The 15,685-nt window shown below is 37.4% G+C and overlaps 2 protein-coding genes across 18 annotated transcripts in view; one reads left to right on the top strand and one right to left on the bottom strand.

Annotated features, from left to right (window-relative positions):
* Positions 1-51: 51 nt before the first annotated feature.
* dcp1b (decapping mRNA 1B) lies at positions 52-15,553 on the bottom strand. Of its 4 annotated transcripts, none has more exons than XM_073814839.1 (10): positions 15,431-15,553; positions 12,773-12,926; positions 12,596-12,636; positions 11,102-11,250; positions 7,732-7,798; positions 3,378-3,501; positions 3,146-3,271; positions 2,439-3,053; positions 2,135-2,302; positions 52-379 (listed from the first exon to the last, which is right to left on the bottom strand). In XM_073814839.1, exons 2-10 carry the CDS (start codon positions 12,917-12,919, stop codon positions 299-301), a joined length of 1,518 nt encoding a protein of 505 aa, XP_073670940.1. In that variant the 5' UTR covers positions 12,920-12,926; positions 15,431-15,553; the 3' UTR covers positions 52-298. The 4 variants fall into 4 exon arrangements, with proteins under 4 accessions (XP_073670940.1, XP_065124528.1, XP_065124529.1 ...); XM_065268456.2 differs by lacking the exon at positions 15,431-15,553 and adding an exon at positions 13,388-13,593; XM_065268457.2 differs by lacking the exon at positions 15,431-15,553 and adding an exon at positions 13,388-13,592 and having other exon boundaries at positions 11,123-11,250.
* The window catches only part of cacna1c (calcium channel, voltage-dependent, L type, alpha 1C subunit), a 156,989-nt gene continuing 149,115 nt past the window's right edge, over positions 7,812-15,685 (top strand). For 8 of the 14 annotated variants that reach the window (XM_073814799.1, XM_065269468.2, XM_073814836.1 and 5 more), the window contains exon 1: positions 7,812-8,877. In XM_073814799.1, coding sequence (XP_073670900.1) covers positions 8,751-8,877 — 127 coding nt within the window. In that variant the 5' untranslated portion in view covers positions 7,812-8,750. The remainder of the gene's footprint in view (positions 8,878-15,685) is intronic. The other 6 variants (XM_073814816.1, XM_073814807.1, XM_073814820.1 and 3 more) reach the window with 1 other exon arrangement.

The raw sequence follows: 15,685 nt of genomic DNA on the forward strand, positions 1-15,685 counted from the left end.
AAAGGAGAATTTCACCTTCCCTCTGATTATAAGATATGTTTTCTTGCACTGTTTTCTAAAAACTGCATGTAAAATCCATTACAAAATTCTCCTCTTGAAAATATTAAAATACTTAAGACTCCCACTAGTGGGAAACATCTAAAATTACAGGTTGTTAAGATCAAATGTAAAGTGTGTGAATATTGCATCAATATAAAACCAAATAATTGTTCTGGTGTTAACTCATTGGATGCTACAATCCTGAGATGGGTTGGAAGTATGTGTGCAAAAGTTTGTGTTTGCATAGGGCGTTCCTGCTTCAGAAAAGTTTGGAGATGGGGTCTGTTGCAAGACGGGAGACATATGCTTCATAGATGGTGTTGAGGAATGAGGCATCGTTCTAAGACAAATTAAGAGAGAAAAACCATTAGAGACAAAGTAACATACATTTAAGACCGTGAGATTTATTACATAAAATTAGTGAAAAAATAAAAAATCTTGGCTGACATGAAAATTATCAATTCTAGACAGACTTTATAATAAAATAAAGAAGTGCAAATGTTAGGCTTTGTTTGGAATGAAGTAGATAAATGCATGTGTACAACCTGTTATAAAAGCGTATTTGATCATTAGGTAACAAATGTAATCTGAATGCACAATCGTAATGGCCTTCTGCTTCTAAAGTCATCTAAAAGATTCTTGAGATTTATCTTGATATTGCTGTACAGTCGTGCTCATTATTCTTCTCGATTTATCCACATTTCTCACATCACAGAGCAGGTGGGCACGTGTGTGTGTGTGTGTGTGTGTGTGTGTGTGTGTGTGTGTGTGTGTGTGTGTGTGTGTGTGTGTGTGTGTGTGTGTAGAAAAAAACTCTATAGGAAGACATCAGCCGGTGTTTATATCAAGTATTTTTCATTTTATGATAAATGCATGCTGTTTTTCTTAAAGTTTGGTGAAAAAAGCTTTTGTTGTTTATATCTATGTGGTGTTTTTAATATAAAGATTTCAGATGCAAACCGGCTAAACGCCACTTCCATGAAAAATAAGACAATTGGTCTCATTCAATAAGTATGTGTACGCACAAATTTGTTCGTAAGATGTGCGTACGGACGTTTTAAATTACAAATCATGATTCAACAAAAACTTTCATACTAAAATTTCTTCTAAATGTTTGCAAAAACGTAAAAACAACGTGTGCAAAGTTAAAACATCGGTACATTGTAAATGAGACCCAAAGATTGTTACTGAATACTCTCAAAACATACTACTTAAATACTTTCGCATCAAATCCACTTAATCCCGCCCTCAGGCTATTCAGAAAAAAAAAATCTAAAGCAAAAACTAATTTTGCAAATTTTAAACTCCGTGTATGTTTTGATAATCGTTCTGAATCTGATCTCTAACAAAATTCCTTTACAAAAATACAATTATTTCAGCTTTTTGCTCAAAGTTTATATTTAAATACTCCAAGGTATTTTTGAAGAAACCATACCCATATAGCAGTGGTTCTCAAACTTTTTCAGCGTGCGGCCCCCCTTGTGTATGGCGCATTCCTTCACGCCCCCCCCAAATAAATTTTTTGACAAAAAACTGTTCTAAAACTCAACTTTTAATTAAACAAATAATATTAAATGACACAAAGTAGTGCTGTTGGTTAGTAGCCTTATTTTTTTAGGTTTAATTGCACAGAATTCATGATAAATTCATTTATTTTATAAAATGTCATAAAACTGGGCCCCCCCTAGCACCATCTCACAGCCCCCAGTTTGAAAACCACTGCCATATAGCGTCTATGTGTCTGAAACTGCCGAATGTAGCATCTATTTACATATACATCTATGGTCTGAGCTGGGACAATTTAGTGGAGGCAGGACTAATCTGCATATTTATTAATCTGCGTATACTAAATGAGGAAAGGGTGTGCTGTTACATTCAAACTTTTTAAAGCATAGAGAAATTATTATTTTGATGCTCAAAAATGAGTTTTAAGTGATAAAATTATCGACTACAAGGGGACTTTAATGTCAAAGTTCTGTTACTAAAATTGCAATTTTTGATCAGGTTTTTGGTCAACATTTTTAGTGCATCATCAGTTTCAATTATTATCAGTGGGAATAGTGTAGATGGTAAAAGCCATGGGTTTAATTCTGACCTTAATGAGATGGAGCAGTGTGGCCTGTAACTGAGTCTTGCTAAGTGCTCTGGGTTCAGCTGGTTCCGGTTCTGCCACTGCTCTGGTGGTTTTAGTCTTAGCGAACACGCTGGGTGACAACAGGAGGGTTGGGGCTACAGTTGCTGGGATGCGTTGTGGCGAGATCACCTGTACACACATAGTAAATCACAGGTTGGAGATATTATTCAAAGATCAGTTTTATGATGACAATTTGAGACATATTCCAGCCCTTCAGATGATACAGTGCAGCAGAGAAGCAGTAATACAGGATATTTATTTTTACCTGTGCAGGATTAGTTTTGCTGAGACTGGGACTGCTGGTGGTTTGGTTGGGTTGTAAAAGATCCTGAAGAGGATGGAGTTCCTGCTCCTTTTGCACCAAAGTAAGCTTCTGCAGAAGCTCATGGGGTGACACCACATTGCCTCTCACCCCAACAGGGGGCGCTTTGGCAGGGACATGGAGCATTTGGGTCGATCCTGCACCTATAGGCTGTGGGTGGATTTGCGGCCCCATCCCAGACTCTCCGTGGTTTAACTGCAGGGCAGACGGTGCTCCTGCCACAGGAAGAGGGTTCATTAGGAGTCTTTGTATTGGGTCTGGCTGATTCTGGACCGCTCCGTTTTCACGAAGACGGCATTCTGCGGACTCAGACAGGGGCTGCAGCAGCGCCCCCGACATGAGTTTGTGGATGGCTGGGCAGTGTTGCATAGGGGTGTTGGAAACCATAGCGCCACTGGCTGGGGCCGGGTCGTCATAAGACAGAGAACGGGCTACTAAGGGTCGAGCTGGGCCCGTCCTGTTGACATTTAAGCTGGGTTGTGGGGAGATAGAGCTTGGGTTTGGCTGAGCCCCAAACAAAGTGGTAACTGAGAAATGTTTGGAGTCCATCTCTCCATCCTGAATGAGTGAAAGATTTGTTTTTTTAGTTTACATTTGTATTACACTGCAGTGGAGCAGATATTAAAAAGTGCTAAAATACCGTAATGTACCTGGCGTGTTTGTCCCTGTATGTGCTGGTCTTGTGCTGGTTTGAGAGGAATAGGTTTAATAAGATGGGGGTTTCCATAGATTACACCGCCACTGCCAATCTCCTTTGGTTCAAAAGTGGGTTTTCCCTATGAAAAAACAAACAAGAGTAAGTAAAATATGTTCAGATGAGCACTTGAAGTGTTGCAAAAAAAGACCAATAATCCCAGGAGAACATTTTAAGCTGGGTGTCACCTTGTCATAGTCATCTCGTGCTTTTGTGAGCATCTGCAGTATATCCACCCCCTGCTCTGCCGATCGTGGGGATACACAGCCTCTTTCTACCTGCGCCCTTAGCTGCTGTTCTTGTGCTGCCAAACTGTAATACACAACACACAGAGCGAGCAAGAGAGGGGGTTAGAAAAAGCAAGAGATCTGAACATAAAACCAGTTCTGTTCCATTTATAATTCAAATAATTTATACAATTACAGCAACTGAATGTTTTTAACACTTGGTTCTGCTAACAATTCTTGACTGTGTGCCAGACACCGTGATAAAACAACACTCAATGTTTTTTTAGCCTGGTACAGAATCTACATCAACATAGCAAAAGAAACTGTGTTGTACCAAAGTAGTTTTTAGTCTGAACATCACTCTGTGATGGAAAAGGAATAAAACTAGATGCATTTAACAATAAATAACTATACATTCTATAAAAATTATATTCTTCTCGTCTAGGGATGTCAAACGATTAATCGAGATAAATCACATAAAAATAATAAATAATAAAAAATAATAAAAGGTTTGCATTTGCATAATATACGTGATGTCTTAAGTCGTACGGGTATATTTGTAGAAAAAGACAAAAATACATTGCATGGGTCAAAATTATCGATTTTTCTTCTATGTCAAAAATCATTAAGATATGTAAAGATTACGTTTCATGAAGATATTTTGTGAAAACTGTATTTTTGTGAGTGGATGCAGCAAAACCGTGAACAAAATTGGCCAGAAACTTACCTACAAACTTGTGCTCGTGCTAACTGTTTTTTGGGGATTTCCCATTCAAGTTTGGTTTTATGTATTCCCCATTTAGGCTATGTCCACACGAAGCCGGTGCATTCCCTACCCGATCATTTTTTTCCTTGCTCTAAAAAAATAATCCGTAAACACGAAACCACTGAAACCGACTGAAAGCGGTGTAGTATATATGCCGGACCAGTATGTGGCGCTGTAATTCTGCCACAGATATACACTATACACGGAGAAGACGACTTTGAGCATGCGCATAACCAACGTATGGTGTTGTCCATTATCGCTTGTTGGTCACCACAATTGCATAGAAGCAATAGATTTTGCTGTAATAAAGCTAGTAGGCTTTAGTAGCTTCTGTAGCACGAACACAATCACGTAGTCCGCCGTTATTGTTGTTGCTGTTACGTGTGACGCTTCCGACACGTGATGTGATGACGTTTTCGCTTCACAAAATATACGGATTGGCTGTACAGACGAAACCGCAAGGGTGTCGGTTTCAGATTGATCCACTTTAGGACCCGGTTTCAAAAAATAGCGGATTCAGTCTCCCAAAACGCCGGATCCGTGTGGATGAAACGCCAATACGATAACAAATTTATAAGTATACAGTGTTACACGTCTCCGTGTGGACGGCCCCTTAGGAGACAAGGTCATTAGAGCGGTTAGTTAGTAGAGAGGTCTAAAACAAACCTCATGCATTGGTAGGGACTTAATTTGGAAATTGATCTTTAAATGCGATTTTCTTAACATTTTGACTATTTCATACCAGATTCAAGATGTGTAAATCATTGTATCTCTGCCAAAAATTGTCCTATCCTAACAAACAATACATTAATGGAAAGCTTATTTATTTAGATAAATCTCAATTTAAATTTTTTTTACCCCTACAACTGGTTTTGTGGTCCAGGGTAACATATGAGTGATTCTCGCGTAATTAGACTTATGAAGTGTCATCAAATATTTTGACAAAAAAAAGGTAAATGCAAAGTAAGAGTATCAAAATAAGAAGCATATAGTTACAAACATCTCTTCGTGTACTATTTTGCACATAATTTCAAATGACATCATACAAACCAATTTTGTTGTTTTTTCAACATTTAAGGGGAAAATTTTCATTACCGCAACATGTCCATGACTGGATTTGGGTTCTTTGACATGGAAATATTTCTAATTAAAAATCTAAAAAATAAAAAGCTTCAGTTCTTGTTATACTATAAACATTTACAGTAAAGAAACATGTGGTATTTGGTGATCATTGGTAAATGTAGAGACAATAATTGTTTTATCCCTCAAGTAACTAACATTTTCAAAAAAAATTGCTGGAAAGGACATAATTGACTGTGACACTCAGGATGGCTCCCAGGTTAGCAGTTCTTATTTTTTCTCTTCAGATAAAAGTTGAAATTTTGTTTGTCATAGTATCTAGACAACATTTTAGTTCTCATTACCGAACATGAGTTTGTAAATGCATATGTTTAATGAAATATCATGTTGCGGTAATGATTTTTTTTGATGATGATAATCTAAAAAATGTAAATTCAGACCTTAATCTTATATGTGCAAAAAAATTGCTTCAATGGCTTTTTAAAAATTCTGATGCTGGACACGTTCTAAATCTAGATTTCGTGAGAATCACCCATATGTGTGTGTACTGTGTGTAATTATTATGTATATATAGATAAAAGTCTGTGATATGATGCAAAACACACCAGCAAGTCCACCTCTGAATGGCTGAAGAAAAATAAAGTGAAGACTTTGGAGTGGCCAGTCAAAATCCTGACCTCAATCATATTGAGATGCTGTGACATGACCTTAAAAAGGCTGTTTATGCTAGAAAACCCTTCAATGTGGCTGAATTACAGCAATTCTGCAAAGATGAGTGGGCCAAAATTCCTCCACAGCACTGACTCATTGCAAGTTATCGGAAACTCTTGATTGCAGTTATTGCCCAACCAGTTATTAGGTTTAGGGGGCAAAGACTTTTTCACACAGGGCCATGTGTGTGTTTGGATTTTGTGTTCCCTTTATAATAAAAAACATTCATTTAAAAACTGCATGTTGCGTTTACTTGTGTTATCTTTGATTAATATATACATTTGTTTCATGATCTGAAACATTAAAGTGTGACAAACATGCAAAAACATAGAAGCGGGCCAACACTTTTTCACGCCACTGTACGTGTATGTGTGTATTTACATTAGGGGTGGGCGGAATGATAAAAAATCTATTTCACGGAATGAGTCATTTTATTTCACGGAACGGAATATTTCACGGTATACATGTTTTTCAGTTTATATTGTTTTTTTGATGATAAAAATGTACAGAAATACACCACTCACTATAGCTTTTAACTAAATGCTCACCACAGTTTTAAAATATGAGCAATTTAAAGTTAATAATGTTAAAGTGAAAATGCCCAGAAGATAACAACAGATAAGTCTTGATTAGACAGAATCTTGTTTTTAATTGAGTTATTAATTGTATAAACTATTGAAGCTATAGTATGGCTTCATTGTATTTTTTTTATTTATGCATACATTACATTAAACATATGCAATATGTAAAATGAACAGGTATAAATATATGCAAAAACCTACATACAGGATAAATACCTGTATATGAGAGAAAAAGCTCTAGATATTATAAATGTGATAAGTTTGTTTTAAGGTCTTGACGCCCTTTTCTTTACTTCATATTAGACCTTAACAATTGCATCTCTTTCTAGTCTTTCCGATCAAATATGTTTGTAGAAGCAAATGGCGCGTCAAACTACATTGTTTCAGCAGCGCACGTGTCACTGATATAAACGCGAGTTTTGTCTTAGCTTGCTTAAAGTTCAGAAAACTTTACAACTATTAGCATTATGTGCAAGAAGAACTCTTTATCTGGCGTCGCAGCTCCTTGCGCTTGACTAGAGAGACCTCTGCACGCGAGAGACCGGCCGGCTGCTGCATGGAGAGAGAGAGAGCGCGAGAGAGAGAGAGCGCGAGAGCGAGCAAGACAAGACTCTCACTGCGTGACCCGCGGTGGATTCACTGGCACTTATTATAAAAATTACACAAATAACTCGTTAATTTTTTATAAGTGAACTATTTTACATGTTTCTCCGTCACACTCACATGCTTGAGGGCAGAGTTGGTCACGCCCACTTATTTGCATTCCGCGGAATAGACGGAATAGAAAAATCTGTTACGTCTGACATTTTATTCCGCGGTTACGGAATATACCGTCATACCGCCCAGCCCTAATTTACATTTATGTATACACAATAATTACACACAGTACACACACACATAAATTGTGCAAACACAAACTTTTCTTTTGTATGCGATTAATTTGATACTAAATAACTTTGATGAGCCGGTTCTTAATGAATTAGTCTGTTAATGAAAATCATCCTCCTTAATTTAAAGAACATTGATATCTTTTTAAGTGAAATCAATAACTGAAATCAAACTTTAAAGCTTCCATAATTAGATTTTAAGCCTGGATTTCACAGACAGGGTGACATACGCAGGACCAGTTTTTGGGGGTGGGCCTAAGTTTGGATAAAAAGCAGAAAGAAAAACTCACGTCTTCATGAGTTCTGCAATACGCTGACAGTCTTCTCTGTCATAGAACCAAATGCCATAGATGGACACTGCAAAAAAAAGTATATTATAATATGATAAAATAAAAACCAGTCAAGACACAAAGAATCAACACTGGATCAGTATCCGCTGTGACACCATGAATTATTTGGATTTTCATTATTAGCAGCAAAAGCACAAACAAAACTGACAGGAAATCTGCTTATGGCCACAAAAACACACACTTTCAATGGTACATACGTACACAATCTCAAATAGACATTCCTTTCCCAGAAAGTACAAACTCCCAAGACCCCAAGCAAAACCACAGCCAACCACTTTACCAGTCCACCAGAATGCTCATCTGTCCCCGAACACCCATAATTCATCAGATGATTTCTTTTTAGGATTAACAGGCACTGGTCATTTAATAGAACAACATATGGGAAACAACCAGCATAGACTTTGGTGGCTCAACAGGACACCAAAAACAACCACATAGGAAGCAACTAGCCGAAATTACAGCTATGACCGTAGACCTGTCATGATAAAGATGCCAGTGGAGTAGTCAGTGAGGGTTGAGAACTAAACTTAGAGTCTGGTGCTGACAGCTACATCAGGACCTGTTTCATTCACCTCCACGAGTAAAGATAACAGAACCCAAAGCAGTAAAAGAGAGAGAGAGAGAGAGACCAAGGGTTGGAACATAGTGCACCACGTGGGTCAGCCCATGGGAAAGAACCCAAACAAAATACTGCCTGGGAACTGAGGAACACACACACGACACAGAAAGATAGACTGAGTGAAAGGCTGTGAGAGAGGAAGATGAGACCAAATTGCAAGACCTTTTAAAGTCGAATTTTCCAAGCGCAACAAAAGCAAAAACAACGCATTTTGAATGTTTGTGGAATCACTGAATGGAGTTGAATCCACACTATTGCTCAAGGATACTGTGAAGTTTTGACCTGCTTCAAACAAACTGAATCTTCTATCTACAGAGGATTCGAACCTCAAAGAGAGAAGATGCTGCAGAGGCTTTTCAGCAGGCGTGGACTGAAACACAAACGACTGGAGGAGGACGTAGAGGTGCGATTCAAAGGGAAACTGGTGACTGAGAAAGAGCTAGGCTACACATACGTCCGGCCAGGCGGTAAGAGCTCCGCATATTCAATCCTGCTTAAACTTTCCTACTACACCATCACAAATCACAACCATAACAGTGGCTTTGTTTAAAATGAGCTGACAAAAACCAGCACACTTGAAAAATAGTGCATCTGTCTGTCCTTCTAAACATTTGAACAGACCACTAACCACTACCGACATGCATGATACCTCAAATCATGTGGCTTGTTTGAAAAGTTATATGTTATATGGCGTATTGCCTAGTAAAATGGCAGAAAACATCCAAAAAGCATACATTTAAACAGCTAAATATCATAGAGACCCGAGTTGAGGTCATTTATATGGGCTAGCAGGCAGTGGCGGAGCCAGAGGGGTGTATGGGGTGGCACTAGCCCCACTGACATCTGACTGGCCACCCCAAATTTAATGCCCTACCTTTACTACCTCCATAATTCACTTTCTGTAAATCGACGTGTTTATTTTGACATGCGGTAGAGCAAGCACATTGTAAAAAACAAATATTAAGAGAATGTTAACGTACATTACAAACACCACATAATGATTTCATCATAGGCTGGAAGAGTGTGTATATAGGAGCCTATTTGTCTTTCTGAGGACTGAATAAAGCTTATTTATATATAAAGCGTATAATATAGATTGACATTTGTTTTTACAACAAACTTAACGGCATGTTTTTATTCTTGAAGTGATCTTTTTACTGTATGATGATTAGATTTACTGTGTTGGACTGGACTGGCGCCTGGAACTTAAAAAAGGGGACACGCATCATACCCACCGATAGCGCACGTGCAGAGATAAAATCAGTTCATGCCCGCGTCTTTATGGCTTAAACGGACTACAGACGAAAATACATATAAAAACTTCTCAAAATACTAATGTCTTAGTAAGTATCACAGTAAAGAATTGGTTATGTCTTAACTGAATATAAACATTTTATTGCATTTGGTCTTTTAAGCCTAATAAACAGTACCTGCTGAAGTTTCAGATTAAATAACATAAGAAGAAAATCACTGCTCCTGACTGAATAACTTGTGTAACTTTGCAACAAAGATTAATCCATATTTATTTATTACAAAAATCCTTACAGTTGAGCAGCTATTTAAGTAAGTTTAAGGTTTATAATGGAGTTTAGATTTCCTGAACAATTTTACTGAAAGTTACTGCAGTTAACATAACATCTTTTGCTTCATTAACAGAAAGTTCATTAGATCTGAGAAATAGAAAAGCTTCAAATTTAGCCTTAAATTATGTTTACATCTGTGCTAGTAATGCATGCAATGCAGTATAGAAACATTAATCTAATGTAAGGGTTATGTGAAGTCATTGATTCTGGGTAACACATTGTTTTCTTTCATAGACTATGGACCCCCTAAAGTAGCCTTGGCCACCCCATTTCTAAAATTCTAGTTCAACTACTCATAGCACTATAGAAATCATACAGCAATGGCTAACATCAACTTACATCCAGAATAACTAAGCAACTAAGCTAACCACAAAAGCAAGAACCAAAAAAATCTAGTTTAAAATTCATTTGATGACGGATAATCTTGTGTGATGCTCAACTAGTAAAATCTCACCTGTATGCCGACATGAAAACCGATACGATTTGTAGTTTCACGTAGCGTAATGTTCCTGCAAGTCGGGTACCACCAATTTTCAAGCCGTTGTTTATGCAAAGCTTTTAAACGTCACTTGCTAAAATAAGATCTACAAAAAAAATCATTCAATCTGCCTAAAGTACCTTTCCTCAAACACTATAGGTCTTTTTATCAGAAGTTTCACTGGAAGTTGTTGTGTGTGCGAGTTGTTATCTAATCACGATTGGCTGGTTGAGTCTGTGATGCTGGCAATAAAACTGGGAGAGAAAGACACACACTTCTCTGCACCATATAAGGTACTGTGGCTCTGAGACCTCTTATACAGGCATGTCTGCCAGCAATCTCTGATCTCACATACACTCACACAGACGCCAGTCTGACAGCTCTCTCAATCCAGACACACACATTTACTGCTGTTATTAAATTCTTCAGTTTTGGACAGATGCTGAGCCTTTGCTCTCACAAACATGCATACATACTGGGACTTTTTCATGCAAGTTAGTCTGCCAAAATTCTGATTTCTGATCCCATCTGGTGTTTCCAATGCAGATACTGTCATATCACCACATTATATCAGGATTTATTCAAGAAAAACAAAACTATCGGCCAGTAGTTGTTAACTAATGAGCATACCAGTTTCACAGAGAGACTTACAGCGTGCATTTCTGTACAGAAGAAATGGATGCTGCAGCTGAAAATCCAATTCCTTAGTGATGGGCTCCGTCAGGTTTTCCATGCTCAAGCGATTCAGGATGGTGAAACCATGCCTTGGGGAGGCAAGCCTGATACACAAAGAACGGCTTTATAGTATATTTTATATATATTGGACAAAACCCACCACTGGGTTAAAAAAAATTACCCAATGCTGGGTTGCTGTTATCCAACAATGGGTTGAAACAACCCAACAATTAGGTAAAAACTTAGCATTATTTTGAGCGTATATAGATAAAAGTCTGTGAAATTTCTATTTCAATGGATTTGACTACTCTAGTAACATTTATGAGGAGAAATGTTGATGATACACCATGTAATGACATCCTTTATAATTTTGTGTTTTCAATTTTTGGGGGGGAGAGCCCTATATTACTTTAGGATCACAACAATGCCACAGTACACAACTTGGGTTTTATATAGAAATGTCTGGCTCTAGTATGAGGACCTGGACTGCACCTCTATACCTATAAATTGGAGGCACATAATTCTGTAGACATCCTAACCTATAACTTAAACAGGGTTTTAGCTACATGTTGTAGGCCAATAAATGAAGAGTTTGGTTGCAAAACGCAATAAATCCATTTTGACAAATTTCGGTAAAAATTAGTTTTCTATATCAAGAAAGTGACAAGATGAAAAACACAATTTTCTGTTACAAACTTTCACATAGTATCTTTAGGTTATAATAAAATAAAAATATAATTTTCAAAGATTTATTATAAAACAGATTTTCACAAAATGCTATAAATCTACTGAAGAATCAATATATAAATGTGCCTTCATCTTTGCCATGTTATATTCATTTAGTTGACTAGTGGTATACACTGATAAAAAAAACATTAATGGCATTCATCAAAACACATATCATTGCTGCTGTCATCCTTGGGACATCATCGCTCCATTTTTTTGACAGCGAACAGCCGTAAAATATTTTGGTCCTCCTCGATTTTCGTTGACTTCAAGTAAAATAATGGAAAGTTTTTCATAAGATCCCCTAGGGTCAATGTGTTAGCATTACAGAAGCTTGATGCTTTCGAGAGAACAAGCAACAGCCGGCATTTTTTGTTCGCCCGAGTGGCTTACGTTTCTGCCCCGCCACAGAAAAACACCACAAGTTTATCAATGCCATCAAAAGTATTATTTTGTTTTTGTTTGTTTGTTGATTAAGAAGTACAAAATAGATGAAATGGTGGGCTGTGATTTGTTGAGCTGATTTATTGCATTCTGCAGAGAAGGAGGACTGCTGTTTATTGCGTTTTGGGAAACAAAGGGAGAAAAGATGACTAATAATAACACGGCGGATGTCGGGTTTTGGAACCAAACTCTTCAAATAATCAAGCAGTTTATTGTATGATACAGTAAATACTGTACAGTGCACTTGTATTACTACTACAATGCTAAAATCCCACAAACCTGTTATAGACAAAAAGAGTTCCCTCCACATCTGTCTTCTCCTATATAAAAAAGAACAATGAGATATTTGGATGCAGGCAAAATCAACTTGAGCATTATTAGCATTTAAGCCTTTCTGATAATAGCAATTAATATATCCAGCCATTATAAATGTTATTAAGGAGTCTGTTAGTTTACCCATTCATTTGTGGTGTTGTTGAAGGTGTATAATGCTACTTGGCTGGCCAGGTCTGTGATGCTGCTGATATAGGGGTCGAGCCTCTGCAGAGCAGATAGGCTCATGGCTAAACAGCTTCCACCTCCACCTCCACTCGCAGTCATCATTCCAGTCCTGTTATTTAAACAAAACACAAATAAATGTAGATATCAGAATAAATAAATGTAGAATTGAACAAAGATAGGGTCCAAACTATATTTTTGTAAGTAATGCATGCAGCATGCATGACTCCGCAAAAGTTGCAGCTAGTTGTTCTAAGGGGTTGCTATGCTGTTGCTAAGACGTTCTTTTGCGTGAATATATACTTTAGTGGGCTCCTTAAGAGCTTTCATTCAAGAATATGAAATTCAGATGACTTATCGCATTAAAATAAGAGCCCCGAGATGTTCATATCTGAAACACAAACTGTGCAGAAGGAGATACGCACCATCATTTAATATTCACACTTAGGAATGTGCTCAAATCTCAAAAAGTGACGACTAAAATAAATGTGCAAGTAAAATAAATAAAGGCTGTACATCAAGTAAAGTTATTCTTGTTGTTAGGAAGGTATTTATTTCTGTTGTGAAACTTACCTCTTAGAGAAAATGTCGTCAACAATCCTGATTTGTGGTTTGTTGTGTGTTGTAAAACAGGGTTAAGTAACTTTACTTCACTCTTCGGGTGGCTAATGTACACTTTAAAACTATTTTAAACAAGTAAACACTTTATACTACTCATCTGACTCCTGACCTGCTGCCGCTTTCGCCATATTTGCGCTGATATGAGACAGAACTAGCTGCTCTCTGAGCGAGAGCGCGCGGACAGGCAAAACAATCGAGTCCGAGTAATCGATCTGCCTTAAACCCCGCCCCCTGCAGCTGCAACTGCTATGAGCTCACCTGAGACCCTTTCATACAGCATCATAATGCAGAAAAAAAGTATAGTAATGTAGCGAGCTGATGTCGCAGAGTTTGTTCATTCTGGGAAGCCCCCTCTCTCTGCAGATTTTGAGTGTTCGTATTGCTGCGGTGTTTGCGTGACTCTGGTGGTAGTCTTGGTCATTTGCTGAAATGTTTGTAATTACTCGTCCAGACCCCAAACTCTAAATATAAATATTGATAGACTCTGACTAAAACACTTTTCGCAATCCAGATGCCTTATCGTCCTTAACAGGTTTTGTTGTAGCCTATAATAAACAGTAATAGTTCCTTAATGACCACGTAAAGGCTGTATGAAAAAACAAAAAAGTAAATGTGTCCTCATATAAGTTAAGGGGTGTCCAATCCTGCTCATGGAAAGTTTCTGTACTGTTGGAATTTATAAATAATTTTGGCCCTCAAGGAGTTAAACTGGACAATCGTGGTTATGTTGTGTGTCAAAGTACAACTTCTTAGTCATCTAATATAGTCTTAACATTTCAGGGGTTTTCAGACTTTATGGTAGGGAAAATTATGAACCTTTTCGCAATCGGGACCAACTTCCTAAAAATGTATTCATTTATATATTCATATATAGAAAAATCTAAACTCTGTTAGATAAATAGTATTATATATTATAAAAACAGCATTTTGTTTCCAAACTTAATGGCTACATAATAGACTTTAATATGCTTTAAGAATGTTTATTTTGTCTTTATCCTCTTACATTTTCTGGGAACCCCTTTGAACCTTCTGGGGGTCTTCAACCCTGTTCCCGAGGATCGCTGTCCTGCATAGTTTAGTTCCAATCCTGCTCCAACACACCAACCTGTAATTTTACAGGATAGTGGGTCAGAAACAGAGTTGAAAACCTCTGTTTTAAAACCTCTGTTTTAGACAATTTGCTTAACTGCACTTTATTCATTTGTCAGTAGATGGCAGCACTACGCAATTACTCGTTTTATCCACATTCTGTCTAGGATTTGAAACCGATTCAGTAGCTTCATCTTTTTAAACACCTTTGTAAATAATCTTACATTTATACACAGCTGTAAAAACTTGTGCACCCAAGAAATAAAGAAAAACAGTGAGTTAAAGCGATTTTTAGGCTTTTTCATCAAATCACAACTATTTCTTTCTTTGTTGTTCTTTTAAATGTTCAGTAAAGTGTTAAATTTCATAGCATGTCATAGAGACAAATAAATTATTACTCAGCACAAAGGGAAAGATTATCATCAGATTAATGCCTAGTTAACTGTTTCCCAATAAGTGCAATTTAAAGAGTCATGCCTTGTAGTTGTACCACAACTGCTGTTGTATATCAGTGTATATTCAGTGTGTGGAGAGAGAGAGAGAGAGAGAGAGAGAGAGAGAGAGAGAGAGAGAGAGAGAGAGAGAGAGAGAGAGAGAGAGAGAGAGAGAGAGAGAGAGAGAGAGAGAGAGAGAGAGAGAGAGAGAGAGAGAGAGAGAGACATCATTTGTCTTAAGATTTAAAATGTAGGTCTGGACACTAAAAAGGAATTAGTAATCTTTTAGGTGCGTTAACCTGTCTTCCTTCTGAACTGATGCCCACATTTCACAGTTTTTTCCAATCCATAAAGCGGATGTTAAATGTCACTATAATATGACATCAATAAAAAACACATTCTGGACATTTCCTCGGAGTATTACATAAACATACCAAAGTTAATTTGAAGATACTAAAGAGAATTTGCTGACCTCTATCATGAACTTTAGTTCAAAGATGTTCAGGGGGATGCTGGAAGATCTCGATTACATTCATGCAGGGAATGTGTGAGGTTCTGTACTATATGTCTTCTATTGCTCTGAGTCTGATTGAATATTCACAATCCCCCATTCAGACGCAGTAGGAGAGCGAGCGAAAAATAGAGTGATAGGATAATCTGGGGGCAGAGGATGTCTCATGGGACATTTGAAGTTTTCTCATGGCCAGAAGGAGGAGCATAACCAAGC

Source organism: Paramisgurnus dabryanus, chromosome 1 (genome assembly GCF_030506205.2).
Source record: "Paramisgurnus dabryanus chromosome 1, PD_genome_1.1, whole genome shotgun sequence".
In the NCBI taxonomy this organism is placed as follows: Eukaryota; Metazoa; Chordata; class Actinopteri; order Cypriniformes; family Cobitidae; genus Paramisgurnus; species Paramisgurnus dabryanus.